At 47.8% G+C, this 17470-nt stretch overlaps 1 protein-coding gene across 2 annotated transcripts in view; it reads right to left on the reverse strand.

The window, feature by feature from the left end:
* The window catches only part of DOCK1 (dedicator of cytokinesis 1), a 618254-nt gene that overhangs the window by 542892 nt on the left and 57892 nt on the right, over positions 1 to 17470 (reverse strand). For both annotated transcript variants that reach the window (XM_069101719.1, XM_069101718.1), the window contains exons 2-3: positions 9896 to 9979; positions 1235 to 1275 (exon numbers count right to left, since the gene is read on the reverse strand). In XM_069101719.1, the coding sequence (XP_068957820.1) occupies positions 1235 to 1275; positions 9896 to 9979 (125 nt within the window). The remainder of the gene's footprint in view (positions 1 to 1234; positions 1276 to 9895; positions 9980 to 17470) is intronic.

Below are 17470 nucleotides of genomic sequence, written 5' to 3' on the forward strand. Positions count from 1 at the left end.
AGCACACCTGCATCGGCAGGCATGACGGTGGCGATCCCAGAGTATGCTGGGGGAGCTGGTCATCCAAGGCTCCAGTCCGTCCTCCAGCAATAAGTAACTTGTACGCAGGACCTATGGCATGTCACACTGATCTGAGCCTCAGTTTCCTATCTGTAAAATGGGGATGATAATGCCAGCACTGCCGACTTCACAAGAGTCATAAAAGGAGAGATTTGGGCCAATCTGGGGACTGTTTTTTAATTTTATGACAACCGTATTTCAATATAAATGATGCTGTTTATACATTCTATGATGGTATTTTCTTTCATGCAGTTTCAAAAATGATTCTAAGAAGGGGTACAGAGGCTTCCGTAGAGATAGGGAAAGGGGTCCATGCCATAGAACGTGGTAAGAATTTCCCTGACCTATCCCGTTTCTCCTCATTTTACAGGGAAGGAAAGCAAGGCCCAGAACGGCAGGAAACAAGGTGTCTTGCAAACCTGAGGCACGTATCAAATCCAGCAGCACCAGCTGCAAGGATGAAGTAACTAGCAAACTGGGCCAGTTAGGAGATAATAAGAACAAAAGTTTAAGAGCCCAACAGACAGAATCCAGGACTGAGCCCCATGCCCATTACAGGTGGATGGCCTGACTCTGGCTCACGGTGCACAAAGTTTCCAAAGCTGTCCTTAGGCCAGGGAAAACCATAAGGAAAAGGCCCAGGGGGAGCGGGAGGGCCTGGACTAGAAGGATCCTATCCCCCAGGCTGGGCTACGCTATGGTCACTTGTGCAGTGGCCTCGGCCAGCCCTGGCCTGAGAGGCATCGAGCTCCGCAGGGAAGAGCTTTGCAACCTGACCTCCAACCGACCAAAGAGCTTTCAAAAACCAGCGACAAGCTGAGGGAAAAGTCCCCAGAGAAGACCTCAAGAGTGGCAGCACCAGAACCAAACTTAAAAGCCCCTTTTTTTTCACATTTTCCCTTTTAATCTCAGCCATGAGACAGACAGGGTTGTCCTGTCACACAGGACGCTGAGCACCTTCGGAGAAGGCCAGCCCCCTCATCTTTCCCACAAAGGTGAGAGAGCCATGACAGCAGGTCAGCATCTGGCCTCAGGATGCCCCTCTCCAACCACAGGGCCTGCAGCAAGCTTTCGGCCCAGCCTTTAGAACAGACGACTACTTTTTCTAATTGGATCATGAAGAATGCCAGAAGGTAGGCAGGATTGAGAAGAGAGAAAAACAGAGACAACTTACCTTTTTAGACTTTTTTCTCAAAGTATACCCTCTGTACCACCCTAAAGAAAGAGAAAAAAAGAAATCAGTCCATTCACACAGTAACAGGGATGCACTGTCTAGCAGATGGGCCCCTGCAAATCGCAGAGGAAGCGCATGGCACTGGTAAAGAAGTCACAGCAACAAGCACTGATAAGGCCCTTACTGTATGCCAGGCACTGCGCGAAGCTGTGGGCATCCAAAGAGAGACAAAAAATGACGCGTGTTATCGAGCAGTCCAGAGTCTGCACAGGACCAAGACGCAAGACTCCGTCCAGGCACGCTGCAGCCCGGATGAGGACGGGGATACTAACCACACGCGGCCAGTCTGGCCCTTTAACTGGCAGTGCGCTAACAGCGATCATCAAACACGCCAGAGAACGGGCTCTCAGGCGGCTCTTCCTGGCATCGGCATTTGGACTTCAGCGAGAAGAGAGCGACACCCACGGACTTGGGACGTCCATCTGGCATAATTGAAGGCAACTCCCTTGTCCAGAAATGCATGACTTTTTCACAATAATAACATTTAGCTGCATAATCATTGTCCCAACTCCTTTGAATTGGCTTTTATTACTTACCTCACATTCATTCATTCAACAAAACTGAAGAAGCCCAGATTCTGAGGAGGCTTAGGGGGCAGTGAAAATAAGAACCATAACAATAAAAAAATTAGCATCTCATTTACCTAAATAACCAGAGGTGCCGGTCCTCACAGGGCTAATGTTCTAATGGAAAAGAAACAAGGGCGGCTAGGTGGCACAGTGAAGAAAGCCCTGGAGTCAGGAGGACCTGAGTTCAAATCCAGCCTCAGCCATTCCACACAAAAAACTAGCCGTGTGACCTTGGGCTAGTCAGTTAACCCCAACTGCCCTACCTTCCCCCCTCCAGAAAAAGCAAAAAAAAAGAAGAAAGAAAAGAAAGAAACAACAGTAAAGATACAATGTATCCACAGTAAATGGGAAATGCGCCCTTCCTGGAGCTGGTACTTTCGTTCTCAGTACAGCCAGTATTTCAATAACACCTGGCTGTTCGTGGAGGGTGTGCGTGAGTTCTCTGACTATCATCACCCCGTGTGGGCCTGACTCTCAGTAATGTGCCACAGTCAATAATAGCATTTACAGGTGAGGAAACTGTTGGTCGCCAGTTAAGGTGGGCCAGCCCACGGGAGGCTGGGGGTGGCAGGATTGGCTGGGCCCTCTCTGACCACAGGCTGGTCCTGAGGTCTGAGGTCTCAGGCGTGCTTCCTGATGACAAACAGGAGCCAGCTTTCCAGACCAGCCCATGTCAGGAAGTGAAGCTAACACAGAATGGGGTAGCAAATTCAAGAGGGCATTTAATTAGATTTAAATGAATCAATGAGGGTTCCTGGAACACTGGGTTGTCTCCTCCGGCAGCGCCTCTCAAGGATCCCTGAATTCAGACTGAGTTCTCTAGACCGAGCTGCCTGTGACCCCCGCTGGATGGGCACCTGTCTTCTGCCCATCAGCTGGGGCGTACACCTCCACAGACCAGTCCTCACATGAGCCCAGGGCTAGGCTTGGAGGAGGCTGGCCTCGTTTTAATGACTGGACTCAGAGGTGCTAAGTGTCTGAATGATATTAAAGGGAGCCATGATGATGGCTAACATCCCCAGGGCATTTAATGTTTGCAAAACACTTAATCTTTACAGTTCAGAGAGGGAGGTGCTATTAGGGGCCCCATTTTATAGATGAGGACCCTGAGAGAGGCAGAGGTTAAGTGACTTGACTAAGGTCACCAAGCTAGTGTCTCAGGCTACATTTGAATTCAGGTCTTCCTGACTCCAGGGCCACGGCTCTACCTATTGCCCCCTTGGCTGCTCTAATTCCCACCTCCATCATTTGGGGGACGTCATTCAGCCCTTCTAGCCCCTAGTTGCCCTCAGTGCAAAATAAATGTTACACACAAAGACAATTAACTCTAAATGGATCAGTCAAACTTCAGAGCATTTATTAAGCACCTTCTGAGTTCCAGGTAGAGGCTAGAAGGGACCTGAAAAGGAACATTTTTAAAAAGGAAATATGACATTCAGGGAAGATGCCATGGGTTGATTTCTAAAGAAAATGAAACGGTCCTTTCAACAATCTTCCTGGGGAGGAGGGAAGTCAAATCTTCATGATCACGTTTTGTGAATATGTGATTAGAAAAATGTGCCACATGATACAGAGGAGCAAACACTGTCCTTATTTTCAAATGGAAGCTGATGGGAATGGCCACCAGTGAAGTCCGGGGTCAATCTGCCACTTTTCTAGGAGGGGTCACTGACTCACTAAGAGATAATTTGTGAGTCTGTGGAAAAGGAGCCGGGGATCACTGAGCACCACTACGGGTTCGTGAAAACGGATGCCCTTCAGAAGCAGAATGATTAGACTGAATAGAGGTTATGTGGTAGAGATGAGACAGAGTGATGTCAGAGAAGGATTCACGTCTGTTTTTTTTGAACACAGAAAAATGAGCTAAGTGAGGGCAAGAGCAGGTCAGTGGTGACAGAGCTGAGTTCGAGAGCACTGATAAGGACACTCAGGGCAGTCTAGAGGGAGGCCTAATAGCATGCACAAGTCTCTGTACTCAGCCCTGGCTTTGTCAACATTTTCATCAATAATGTGAATCATGATCCTGAAAGCAGGCTTCTCAAGTCTAATAAGGGAATGACACAAAGCAGAGAGACAGAACAAAACTCAGAAGGATTTTCAATAGAGCAGATTTAATAAGGTAAAACTAGTCGGTTCAAACAAAGTCTTACATTTATATTAAAAATGTTGAACAGGAATTAAGGATGAGGGAAAATTACTTTGAAAGGTTGTGTTAAAATAAGCATTCGGTTCATGCTAACGTCCTCTGCACGTGCCACATCTGGAACAGCGCTGGGGCCACAGACCAACATGTGGAAGTGGACAGAGAGCTGGAGTGAGGCAAGGGAGCCATACAGATGTGAAACTGAGGTCATCTGGTGCATCCTGTTCATGACGGGAACCATGATGCTGACAGCTCTGGAAACCGTGCCACGGGATAGAGAGGGGATGAGCTGAGGGTGTCAATCTGGATGAAACTCTGGGGCCAGAAAGAGGGCACTGAGCACTTGCCCTCTCTGAAAGTCTGAAGGGCTGCCAGCTTACGAGATGGACTCGGTTTATTCTGTACAAATGCCAGGACCCAGGAGCCAGCACACAGTGGGCACTTAATAAATGTTTACTGAATTACTGAATGAACAGCCAATGAATAAAAAGTGCAGCATGGAAGGTTTTAGTTCAACACAGCTTGTGCTATACTGCATGGTGTGGTGTTACAGATAATATTACAAATCGAAATGATGCCATGTTATAATTACATATAGCACACTCAGACAGGTAGACCTGTCCATGAATGGAACAGGACAAATCACAAAGTCAGCCAGTCATTCCATCTGAGCCTCAGTTTCCTTATCTGTAAAACAAGGATAAAAATATCCAGAGTTCTGCCCTCATCAAGTGGTTGTGAAGCTCTAATGAGATGATGGAAGATTGCAGTAAAGATGGCCATTATCATCATCACTGATGGCAGTATCGATGGCCATTATGGTCATCACTGATGGAGGTATCAATGGCCATTATCGTCAGCATTGCTGTCATTATTAGTCAGGACTATCCTCCCTTGCTGGACGCACACAAGGGAAGGCTTGATGGTCCCCTGTACTCTTCTCAAAGTCGGGTCCACAAGCTTAGAGAGCCACCAAAAGGCTCGGTGACACAGGGAGGAAGCCCTGATCCAGCCCAAAGACTCTCTTGCTCTCTGAGGCTAGAATTATGCAGAAACAACTTCATTTGCCTCTCTCTGAAACTGGAAAGTGTGAAGATCCTGAGGAGTCCTTTTCAGGTGATAGTTGGATCAAGTCCAAATACCATTAAAAAATTAGAGATAATCTCATTAGGTGAAGATGCATAATTGCCTTTTGAAAATCCTTTCCTTTAGCTTAAGGGCAGCCTGAGCTCTGCATATGAAAAACCCCTCTTTATTCCAGAGCTGCTCAGATTTTCCTGGCTAGAAGGGACCTGGAGAGCAGTCACAGGGCCCTGCTGCCTCATCTGACACTCAGGTCCAGAGAATGGAAGGAAATTGCCCTGAATTCATCCAATTACAGCCAGAAGAGACAATGAAGATCTCATAGTCCAACAGATAAGGAAACTGGGGGCTAGAGGGAGTGAATCACTCAAGGACACTCAGTCAATAAATGGCAGAATTAGGATTTGAACCCAGGCCCTCTGACTCCATGGCACTCCACTGCCTCCTGTAGGTCATAGGGTAAGGAAATAGCTGCCCTTCAAAATTCTTAGGATTTACTAAAATTTCCATCCATAGCCAAGAGATTTTTAAGAGCTATGGAATTAACCAGTGTCTTTGAAAATGTTAGGCAAACAGTTGGCAACTTCTAAGTATGCTCTGAACTGTACTAACCACCTGCCCCTGATTTTTTAGCTTTTACCCACCTCCCAGTAAGGGGTCCTAAATGGCCCAGTAGAACATTTCAGTTCTGACTTGGTTTCCCCATTCTCTAGCATGGAGCCCGGTACACAGCAAGTACTTAATAAACACATGTGGACTTAAATGAAGGATCCTTCCAGCTCCATTATTTTCCATCTAAGCTGTTGCTTCCGATCTACTTACTTCCCACCTCTGCCAAGGACTTAGGAAAATGACCCTTCAAATCCAAAGGCTAATCTGCCCTCTGATCCTTAAATAAAGAGATCTCATCTAGAAACCAGATTCCTGTAGTAAGCTTAATGACGTCCCAAAAATTACCACCAAGCAGAAGAGCGTGTCATATGACATAAAGAAATAGATTCTCTCAAAGGGAAGGAGAGCTATAAAAATAAAAGAGGGACAGCAAGCAAGGTGTAAGAGGCGGCCAAAACGTGGAGGAATTCTGTTTTGTGATTCACGATAATCAATCGAAGCCATGTTTGAGAAACAACTTTGGCACTACGGCAAGTGGCTCCTTTCTGGAGGAAAAGCCCTGGTCCAAAACTCACCTGTTCACTGATGGACAGTTCCATCCCAACAGAAGCCAATATGGAAGCCATAGTGGCAAAGAGGCTCTCTAATTTCACATCACAATATGACAGGTTAGCCAAAGAGATCTGGCTTTTTTGCACCTGCTATGTGTCAAGCATCAGGGCCACAAAAACAAAAGTACAAGTGGCTGACCTCAAGGAGCTTACATTCTAATAGAAAAAGATGGAAAGTCAACTAACAAGCATCCAAAGGAAATCACTAGCCACAATGACTAAAATCAATGGCTGCTTTAAAAAGTTAACGACTGACTAAAATAAGAATTCCATTATTAAAATGGTGCTGGGGATTGATCAGTTTGGCTGGGGTTTTTTCTCTTCTTCTTTTTCTCTTTTTCTTTAAAAGACATTCTTTGTTATATGAGAGGCACTCTGGGAGGGAGAAGGATGCAGGGAGAAATTTAAGGGATATGAAAACCAAAGATACCAAAGAGATTTACTGTAAAAGAAGACCAAGTGAAATAAAAGGGTGGCCTCAAGGTCAGGGATCATGGCATGCTCCTTCAGACTGCCCTATCTCTCCGGCCTTCCAGCTCCCCAGGGTCAATGCCTCCACTCCACTCAAGCCACACACCACACAGAGAGCTGGGCACGGCCTTGCTTCCCCTCATCCTCCACAAACACCACCTCCAAGATCAAAAATCCCGAAACTCCGTCATCCTACCATCCCATCTGTCCTGGCTCCTTATGACTCCTAGCACTGGTGTTCGTCCTCACTGATCCTTCCAGCCCCTCCGGCTCACAGCACCTTCTCCTTTCCCCAATCAAGACCACGAGTTTATCCATTCAGCTGCACGCCATCCTCTACAAACCTCTGCTCCTTTCTCCTATCTCTGCTGACGATGGGGTTGAACAAGATGACCTCTAAGCCGCTTCCCCAGCTCGAAATGTGCAAACACTTTTAAAAATCTAATTATCCTGTGACACAGTTTTGTTTTTTTCTAATGGATCACAATTTTATAAAGAATGTCAAAACCATAACGGTATGTATAAAGAGACCTTCCTTGGGTCGCAAAGAAGAGCTTGGGGGAACTCCTTTCTGAATGTCTATCTAATGTCTACCTTAGATGATTGGCACCCTCAATGGAGACTCAGATGGGAGCTCCAACTGTAACAAATGGAAAAATGGAAAATGAGCAGAAAGCGCCCTTCCGATGGCTGAACTCCTACAAGACAGACATGTGCTCCTGCTGCCTCACATCTGTTTCCAGGCAAGGCCAACTTTAAGAAAACAGATTTCACAGATACTCTATTTTAAGTGTAAAAGGTACAAATGGAATGAAACTCTCTGACAGCATGAGTCAGACACAGAAATAGCAGCGGTGGGACATTGGTATTTTAATAGATCTATGCTTCCAAGAGGTGTCTAAGAAGAACAGATAGGCCTGTCACAGCTTGCTGGAAACATGGCGGCCGAGTGCCTTCACATGATGCGTACAAAGTGAATCCCTAGAGCTGACCTCAGGGGCCTAAGGCCAGAGCTTGTCCAAGGATTGCTGCCAGTTCCTTTGGGGTGCCTGCCATATCCCCCTTCAACATTCCCAGTATCCACAGGCAGTCCTGAAGCTCCATAGTGTTTGTTTATAGCCCCCAAGGGGGAGTTCCCATGAAGAAAAGGTCAGAAACAAATGAGGCTAGGGAGATAGAGGGAGGGGGTGGGTTCACTTTGGTGCTTCTGAATTCCTTGCAGATCTTGGGATGCTTCCAGATCTGAGGAGATCCAAGGCTCTGGTTTCCTTCCTTCCCTCCCACTCAATGACTATCAGTTCAGACCTGTCTATTAAGCCTGTATCTGGTACAAACATCTATTCTGTTATCTATTATCTACCTATCTTTACATCTAACTACCTATCTGCCTATTTCTCTGTACAGGACAGCTAGGTGGGTCCGGACCTAGAGCACTTCCCCTGTAATCACAAAGACTCCTCTTCCTGAGTTCAAATCTGGTCTCATGTATTAGCTGTGTGACCCTGGGCAAGTCACTTCACCCTGCTTCCCTCAGTTCCCTCATCTGTAAAATGAGCTAGAGAAGAAAATGGCAAACCACTCTAGTATCTTTACCAAGAAAACCCCAAATGGGGTCATGAAAACCCAGATGGAACTGAAAATGAACAACAACAAAAATACCCATCCATCCATCCATCCATCCATCCATCCATCCATCCATCCATCCATCCAACCATCCATCCATCTGTCTATCTATCTAAGCAATCACAAGTTATAAGGAAAAACTTCCCACTACCTAGAGTGATCTCAAAGGGCAACGGACACCCTCAAAGGTTAGGGACGCTCCCATGCCAGAGGCCTTCCAGTTAAAGCCGGCTGACCAATCCCTTATCAGGTGTTTTGGGAAGGGAATCTTGGTCATGTCCCAGTCATACTAGAAGCCCTCATGGTCCCTCCAAGCTCTGAGAGTGGAATAGCTGTCCAAAACAGACCTGGAGTTTCTGATCAATCGTGGTTGCACGACCCAGGGCCAGTCACTTACCTATTCAATGCTATGGGTGATTCTCTAGGTGTCTAAGTAGCAGAGAAAGTCCTGACCTGCATTCACGGAAGAAGTTTCCTCCCTCAGGAGTTCCTCTGCCAGGGGTCTCCCAGGCCCCAGCCCCCGCCCCACCTCTATGGCCCCATGCTAGTATTTGTTAATTATTCACACTTATAAGCATGCCCAGCGCTGTTGTAAAGATCAACAGAGATGATGTCTGAAAAGCAGATCTTAAAGCTCTAGAGAAAGGGTGACTAGCAGCTGTTATCGGTCATCATTATTCTTCTTCTTGCTGCTGTTCCTGCTATCCCCGCCCCCCTCCCCCACCCAGAGTGTAAAAACATTTCTAAAACTCTGTCTTTGACCCTGAGAAGGGCTCTAACCCACACTTTGCCTATTATGGCTTCTCTCTTCCACAGTTAACAGCCAAAAACAAAGGGATTCTTATCATATTAATCTTTGTAAAGCAGAGAATCCAAACCAACTTCCAAAAAGCCAAGGACCTGCCAAAGGCAGCACCCTGCAAGCCCCCAAAGCTGCCTGGCACTGTCCCTGCTGCTGCCCGTCATCAGGCCCACCACAGCCCTGGATCACTTTGTATTTGGAATGAGGAGGGGAGGGGAAGAGGAGCTCCCAGGAGCCCCATCGGACCATTGGCAGGCCAGACTGAGCTCCCCCCAATTCCTACCACTTCGGATCCAACCAAGCCCCAGAAACAAAAATACACCCAACAGCCCGTCTCTTTTAAGTGGTGGGAGAATAAGAATTCAGCTCTCCATCCACTTACAAGAAACGCACTGAATTTTTAAAAGGCACATAACTGTGTCAAAGGAACATTTATGAGCTAAAATAACGGCCTTGTAGAGCTGAGTTTCTCTTAAGAATATTTTATTTAAATGATGGCAAACCTCTGCACTATTTCAGAGAAAGAAAGCAGAGAGGCAGCATTCACTAAGCAGAAAAAAAGGGGCATTATTCACACCCGAGAGGTGGAAAAAAAACAGCCACATAATGTTATGTCCATTAGGTGCAGAGATGTGCAGCACCTCCCCCACAAGGTAAGACTGCAGACTCCCCAACAAGCAGGCCTACCTTCGAACGTTTCCAAGATGTGCACGGTGTCACCAATTTGCAAAGAAAGTTCATCAGCTCCCCTGGCATCGTAGTTATAAAAAGCTGGGGAAAAGGGGGAAAAGCTATTAGCGAAAACATAAAGGTACCCTCAACAAAAGTCATTTTTGTTATTTAAACACTGAAATAAAATGAGGCTTTTTGTTCTGGTGTAACTTCAGAAAGTGGCCTTCTCTTCATTTATTTTTTCCCCAGTGTAAATCTAGAAGGCTTCATTCAAAGCAAAGGCTGGGTGCCTTCCCTAGACAAGAACCACCCACAAGCCTCCCCCCACTGTTCCAACTATTCCCATTCAGGAAATTACTTTGTATCTTTCGCTGTGACAAAACGCAGAGTCCATGTTGGTGGGACTATGGAAAGACAGGCATGCTGATTCCCTGCTGGTAGAGCTGTGATTGGGTCCAACTCTTCCAGAAAGCAATGGGAACTAAGCCAGAAGTGGCTAAAATGTTCATACCTTCTAACCCAGAGATCTCATTGCCAGGCACAGGCTCCAAGGAGATCAACAAAAGGAAGGAAATACATCAAAACACTTGCTGTGACACTTCTTATAACATCTATTCTGTCTGGATGCTACGGGCAGATGTACTGGAAGGCAGGGACAATCACCCAGTCCCAGCACAGTGCTCGGCTCATTGTTTAACAAATGTGCACTGAACTGAAGGCTTACATTTTCCTGTCAAATATCACTGCATATACATCAGACATCAATGGAAGAAAGAGGTAAAAACTCAGGGAAACATGGCAAATGTTTCTATTAATCACGCCTTCACCAAAAAGAATTATTTTCATTTTTTAATAGAAACTTGTTGAATGGAAATGGATTTTAATTGAGGGTGCTTTTTTTTTTCTGTAAGAAATTGGCTTGTTCTCAGATAAGAATCATTTGTGTACCAAGACAGACTTAATTCCTAAGTCAAAATACATCCAAGCCAATTTATGGAGCTAACTTTAAAGCAGAAATGATAAAGCCATTCTAGCAAAAAGGATCGGAAGAACATGTTGTCATGCAGCCCATACTGTCAGATACACCAACTATGTTCTGGCACATTCATTGTGAATCTGTCAAACTGAACAAAACGACCTACAGCCAGACATGTACCTCTTGCACAAGGAAAGGTCATTTCTTTGTGACACACTGGGGTATCAGTAAATGCCAATCCCCAGGGAGAACTTGGATCAGGTGCTTCTTAAGCCCTGAATGCCCCAGCATTGATCCAAATCCCTGTCAGGTTTGCAGAGACATTCAGGGAAAATGAGAACAGGAAAGTAAGACCTAGAAACAAAGGCTACAGACCCATTCTCCAAAAATAAGCTGTGTAGAGGATGCATCCAGAGGGCTCTGAGAAGATTCAGGGTCATCATTGACATAAAACTCCCTTCGGTTGCAAGGACATTGACAAAGGCCTGACTGTGTGCGGGGACTGGATGGCCCCCCTCCCCAACAACACAGATATCAATACTACATAATGATGTGGCAATATTGACAGCCTAGTCAGGAAGTATTTATTAAGGGCCTTCTAGGTACCAGGACTATGTTGCTGAAGATACAAAGAAAACCCAAAACAGCCCCTGCCTGCAAGGAGCTTAGAGTCCAAGGCAGGAGACAGCCCACAAACAGCTATGTACAAACAAGATATAGAAAAGATGCCTTGGAGGCGTGGCCAGAATGAAGGCTGAGCTGGATTAAGGGGGACTGAGAAGAAAGTGAGAAGGTGGAGATGGCTGGGGGGGGGGGCGTTGGGAAAGGCCTAGAGCAGCAGTAGCCTCTGGGCCGAGCCCTAAAGGGAGTGAGGAGGTGACACAGAAGGGCCTCCCAGGCCAGGGAGGATAAACCCTCAGGGGCATCCATCGTCCCCAGCTTCTTTGTTTTCTGATAAACACTAATATATAAATGTGCAATGTATGTGCACAAACACACACAGGCAGTGCACACGCAGGCACACGCATACACACACACATGTACACACAGGCATATACATGTGCAAATGCACAGAGGCACACATACACACGCACATACATACACACATGCACACACAGCGGCAAACATACATACACATACACATGTGCACGCACACAGGCACACAGATGCGCACACATGCATACACATACACACACGCACATGCATACACACGCACAGGCATACACATGTGCAAATGCACAGAGGCACACACGCATGCGCACAGACGTACACACAGACGCATACACACATACACACGCACATGCATACACACAAATGTGCACGCACACAGGCACACACAGAGGCACGCACGAACGCATGCGCACACACACACAACACACCCCTTCCCCTCTTTGCCTCTTTCTCACCCCATAAAGTCTGACGCAGAGACCAAGCCCTCCCAGGAATCTTCTGGGCCTGCCCTCCACACCCACGCAGCATCCCACTTCCCCAGAAAGAAGGGGAACAAGCATTTCTGCAGCACCTACTATGGGCCATGGACTGAGCACTTCACACTTCTCATCTCATCTGGACCTCAGAGCAACCCTGCAAAGGAGGTGCTGCTGTCATCCCCATTATACAGTTGAGAAAACTGAGGCAAACTGTGGTTACATTACTTGCCCAGGGTCACACCAGCAGTCAGAGGTCAGGCTTGAACCCAGGTCTCCCTGACTGCAGGCCCAGCATGCTCCGTGCCTCTCGGGCCCCCTGGCTGAGGAAGGCGTGAGCATAGAACACGTGGCTGCAGCAGGGCGTGCCCCTGGGCATGAGACTCTGAGGGGCACACAGCCCTCTCCCAGCAGACCTAAGGGACCCGTCCCCTCAGCCGTCAATGGTGCAGCCCCTGTCCCGGGCCTTAACCCCTGCTCCCAGAATACCCTTGCACGCAGCCACCTAGACAAAGGAGAGACCGAACACTTGAACCCAGGCCTTTGGACTCCAGATTCAGTGTTCTTCCTTCCAAACCACGAGGGCTCACAGTCATAACATTTTAGAGGGCTAATGGTCCAGAAGAGGAAGTTTTTCTTCTCGTGATTTTTTCCTTATAAATTACCCATCTGGTGCATTTTTAAAAAGAGAGACAACAGACCTCTATTAAAATAACTGTTAATTAGGAGATTTTTGTCCTCATGAAGCTTTTGCTGGGACGCCTTGGTGTGTTTCAGGTGGATATGAAATTCTTTGGGAATGAAGAAGGGGTACAGGAGATCCTGGTCCCCAGGAATGTCTGTCTTAGGTCTCCACTGACAGAAGCAGGTGGGCAGGGGGGTGAGGGGTCCAGTCCAAGGTCACTGTTCATAGTGTTGCTGCGACCTTGCCACCAACCCACAGTGAGTTAATGACTGACAAAGCAGGAACTCGAACTCAGGCCAGGCTCAGCTCCGGGAGACAACACTCCAAATCCTGATTCAGCATCTTCCCTGGCTGGAATTCTTCTCCTCCTCCTCCTTCTTCTCTATCTCAGGGCCTTCTGGGCTTCTTTCAAGTCTTTCTGAGGTTCCACCAGCAACAAAAAGCCTTTCCTGATCCCCCTTCAGGCTAAATTAAGACATTATCTCCACTCTCTCTGCCCTTTTGTCTGCCCTTTTAGAATGGGAGCTTCTGGAGGACAGGTACTCGGGTTGTAATTACAAAGTACCCGGTCTAGAAATGACCACAAGTGGGTCCTCTGGGCTCCGGAGCCCAAGTCAGCCCCACAGTCTTCTGGGGGGAAATCCTGTCATTCGCAGGTGGTGACAGTCAGCCTCAGACTACAAGCACCTAGTATGTGCCAGAGACCCTGCTGAGCGAAGGTACAGGATGCACTTTGCCAACTTTAAAGTACCATAAGTGTCAGTCACTGTTACTAACACACTCAAATCCGGGCTCCACGGACCTGCTCTGGAATCATCAACGGCACTTTTCCAATTTAGAAATTCCTCCGTCTAACTGAAAATCCGATACCCTCGAGGCCGCTTCCTATTACCAGTCCAAATGGAATCTGTGTTTGTTTAGCCATCTGTTATCCATTCAGAGAATGTTACAAGATAAGTATTTATTTCTCCTGCATCTAGAAAATGAACCCATCTCATGAAATCGATCATCCCCCTGACCCACTCAGAAATGGCTGTGCCTTCCCATGGCAGCCTTCATCCTCTCTGGCCTCAAACTGAAAATCGACAAGGGGACTGGACCCACTCCAGCAACTGCACAGAGAAAATGGCAGCTCTGGTCTCTGGATTTTCACCCAACAGCCTCTCCCTTGGTATTACTCCTCCAAACCTGAGGACCAGGAAAGAGTCTGGCATTGAGACCAGAGGACAAAGCCCCACCTCCACATCTGCTCCTTCTGACGTGGGTCACCTGCAGTAAAGGGTGCAGCCTCATCTTCCTCAAGCTTCCTCTTCTTGCTCTAAATCTCATTTTTTCCTACATCTAGAGTCTAGGGATCCAGACCCAAGTTCTCACTTGACTACCAGTGTGACCTTGGGCGAGTCACTTAATCTGTGTGCCCAAGGGTCCTCCTCTGAGCAATGAGCTGCTTGGACTAGATGATTCTACAACTGACTCTAGATCCCTAAATAAAAAGGCCCTGAAGGCCTGGGGAGAGTCTTTTGGTGAAATCAGAGAGCGGTGAAACATGGACCCAAACCAGAAATGGAGGAAAAGGCATGCACCCAGGCAGCTGCCAAAGGGGCTCCCCCCAACTCCTCAATCAACTTAGAAAGCATTAACTAATTGTACAGCATTTGGTACCAGAGATACAAGGACAGAAATTAAGTGGCTGCTGCCCCTGGGGAGCTTCCCTCAAATCTGGAAGGTAAAATAGCGCACAGGTAAGTAGATACAGGTGTCTGCAGGCCGTCAAGAACATGAACAGCTCAGGGGAATCAGGATCCTAAGAGGCAGTGGGAAGGAAGGAAGGCATCCCAGGCATGGGGGACAGCCTGGGCAAAGACCCAGAGGAAGGAGACAGAATCAGGAAGAGCTAATGGGGGCTGCATGCAAGCAGGCTCATGGGTCTAGAACAGAAAGGCAGGCTTCAGAGGGAGGAGTCTGGACTTACTCACAGGCCACCAGAGCCTCCAGAGAGTCCTGGTTCATATAGATACTGTAGGAGGGTCGTCTGAAGGCTATACAGAGCACGAAAGGCCGAGGGCACCGCAGGGAGACCAATGGGGAAGCTCCTGCCAGCCCTCAGGCCAGCAGTGATGAAGGCCTGAAAGAGGGAGGCCGGGTGCTGCCCCAGGACCCCCAAGATCAGGCAGCTGGCGGATATCAGGGCCAACGGAGCTAGGCGCTCAAGCAGAGTCTGAGGTGACAATGGGACAACTACTGAGATCAAGGTGATATCACAGAGAGCTCACGAGGTGCCTGGCACGTGGGGGAGCAGGAGCCGAGTAAAAACCTGCTCCCCCTCCCCAATCAGCAGAAAGGCGGAAGCTGGGAGAAGGAGAGGACTCATGAGGGAGAGCATTCCAAGTGCGCTCTGATCAGCTGGAGGTCACTATGGGCCATAACGATGGATGTGCCCACTGGGACCTTGGTAGGACCATCTCAGGAGAGACAAGGGCCAGGATGGAGACATCTGCCTTGATGATGGCCTCACCCACTGTAAGAGATGATGTCACCAAGAGGAAGCCTGTGTGAAGAGAAGGCAGAACAAAGCCTGGGGGAACACCCCTACTATGACAAGCAAGGAGACAGCCACCAAAGCCCAGAGGAAAGATGGCTCACCACATGGAATCAGAGTCTACCCTGCCAACTGCTCAGGGGCCAAAGACAACGAGAGCAAAGAACACCGTGGGACTGCCCAGGTAAGACAACCCTGCTCACCTCGGGCACGGACGACTTCCTGAGTCAGGGGATCAGACTGCAGACCACGGGGAGCAGAGAAGGGAGCAGGAAGGAAAGCAAAGCGGGAGCGGAGACATCCCAAGGACAAGAGCCTGAGGAAATGGCAGGACAAGGGAAGGCCTCCTGTGGTGATGGGGGAGATCCGGGCAAGTCCCAAAGCATCGGGGGAAAAGCCAGAGAAGAAGAGACTGAAAATGAGAGACAGGGAATGGGCAGAGGGAAAAGGGAAGCTCGCAGAGAAGAGACAAGGCCATAGGAAATCAGTGTGATGGAATGATGCAATGCAATTAAGGTCAATGAACTTATATAATTAATGCAAAGAAATCGGAAAGGGCCCTTGTGAAATAATGCAGAGCAAAAACAAAAAAAAAAAAACCCTAAAATAAATTTAAAAGAAAGGAGTGAGTGAGAAGCCGCCACACCGATGATCGATACTAATTACAGCTAGAGAAGAAAAAGCACAAAGAGCTGAAGACCAAAAAGGTGGAGAAGAAAGACCCAAAGGGATGGGCAGCCCAGCTGGTGCGGACATTTTATTAGCTTGAAGCAATTTTTCAAATGTAAATTTTTCAAATGTAAATAGTTGTAAAGCAAGCTCATTAGGTCAAGCTGGTCTTTAAAGTTAAGTGGATAATAAATAATTTATTTCTTTTGCAAAGTGTCCAAAACCCAAGTGAGAATGCAGGAATGGAAGCAGAGACAACAGAGGTAACATGGCCTGCTGGGAAGAGCCCCAGGCCAGGCATTCCAAAACTTCAGACCAATCCCCTATTCTGATACCCAGTGGCTCGGTGTTCTTGGCCAAGTCACTGCTATTTCCACTGCACCCTCCCCCGCCATACAATGAATCCAGAGCACAAGGCTATGTCTACAATTCTTCCCATTTCTGACATTCTGTTAGGGCTGGAGGAGACTGTGGAGGCCATTTCATACAACTCCTTATTTTCCAGATGAGTAAACTGAGGCCCACAGACCTTCAGTCCCCACCGAAGTAGGAAGCAGCAGGGCCAAGGTCTAATTCAAAGTCCTGAATCTCCAAAGTCAGCATCCAGTCAACCATGCTGCCTCTGAAGGATGAATCATGATTCAGACTGGCCCTGGGGATCCACATGCTTTTTAACCATAGCCCCCACCTGCCACCCCTCCCAGAGCCTTCTGCAAATCCCCCTTGAATAAAGCTCAACTGCTCTACACAGAAGGTCACCCTCTTTGGGGCTGTGGACAACAGCAGCAAACACTGTGCTGCCCAGCACTGCAGAAATCCAGCCACGGGAGAGACCATCCAAAACACACTTAGCAAGCCTTAGAGAGGAAGGGAAATGAAAGTTGTGAGTAATATCCTCATTAGCCATTTCTTCCATCATGGTGGCAAAAAGCCTAGAAAGACAACCTCCAGGGCCTGGAGCTGGTGGCCAGCAATTAAGACTGGCGTGTTTCTTGGGGCCCACCCTACAACTGTGTGTCTTCCATCCTTAGGACTGGGTCACAGGCGATGCCTACTAAACGTGTGCTGAGTTCACCAAAGCTCCAAGGTGATTCATCTTTCCTTGTCCCCTGCTGAGCTCACTCAAGTTCTGGGCTGAGAACCATCCAGTAACTTTGACACACAAACCCAGACCACCCCAGGGACTACAGTGACTTCTGTGACTAAATGAGCCAGGAGGAATAGGAAAGGAGGTGAACCCAGTCACAGGAACTACAAACACCCCCGTGTGCCCGCATCTGGGGCTGAGAGATCG

The sequence above is a fragment of the Petaurus breviceps genome, unplaced genomic scaffold, assembly GCF_028583685.1.
Source record: "Petaurus breviceps papuanus isolate PSGF00001 unplaced genomic scaffold, PetGlider_PUasm1.0 490, whole genome shotgun sequence".
Taxonomy (NCBI): Eukaryota; Metazoa; Chordata; class Mammalia; order Diprotodontia; family Petauridae; genus Petaurus; species Petaurus breviceps.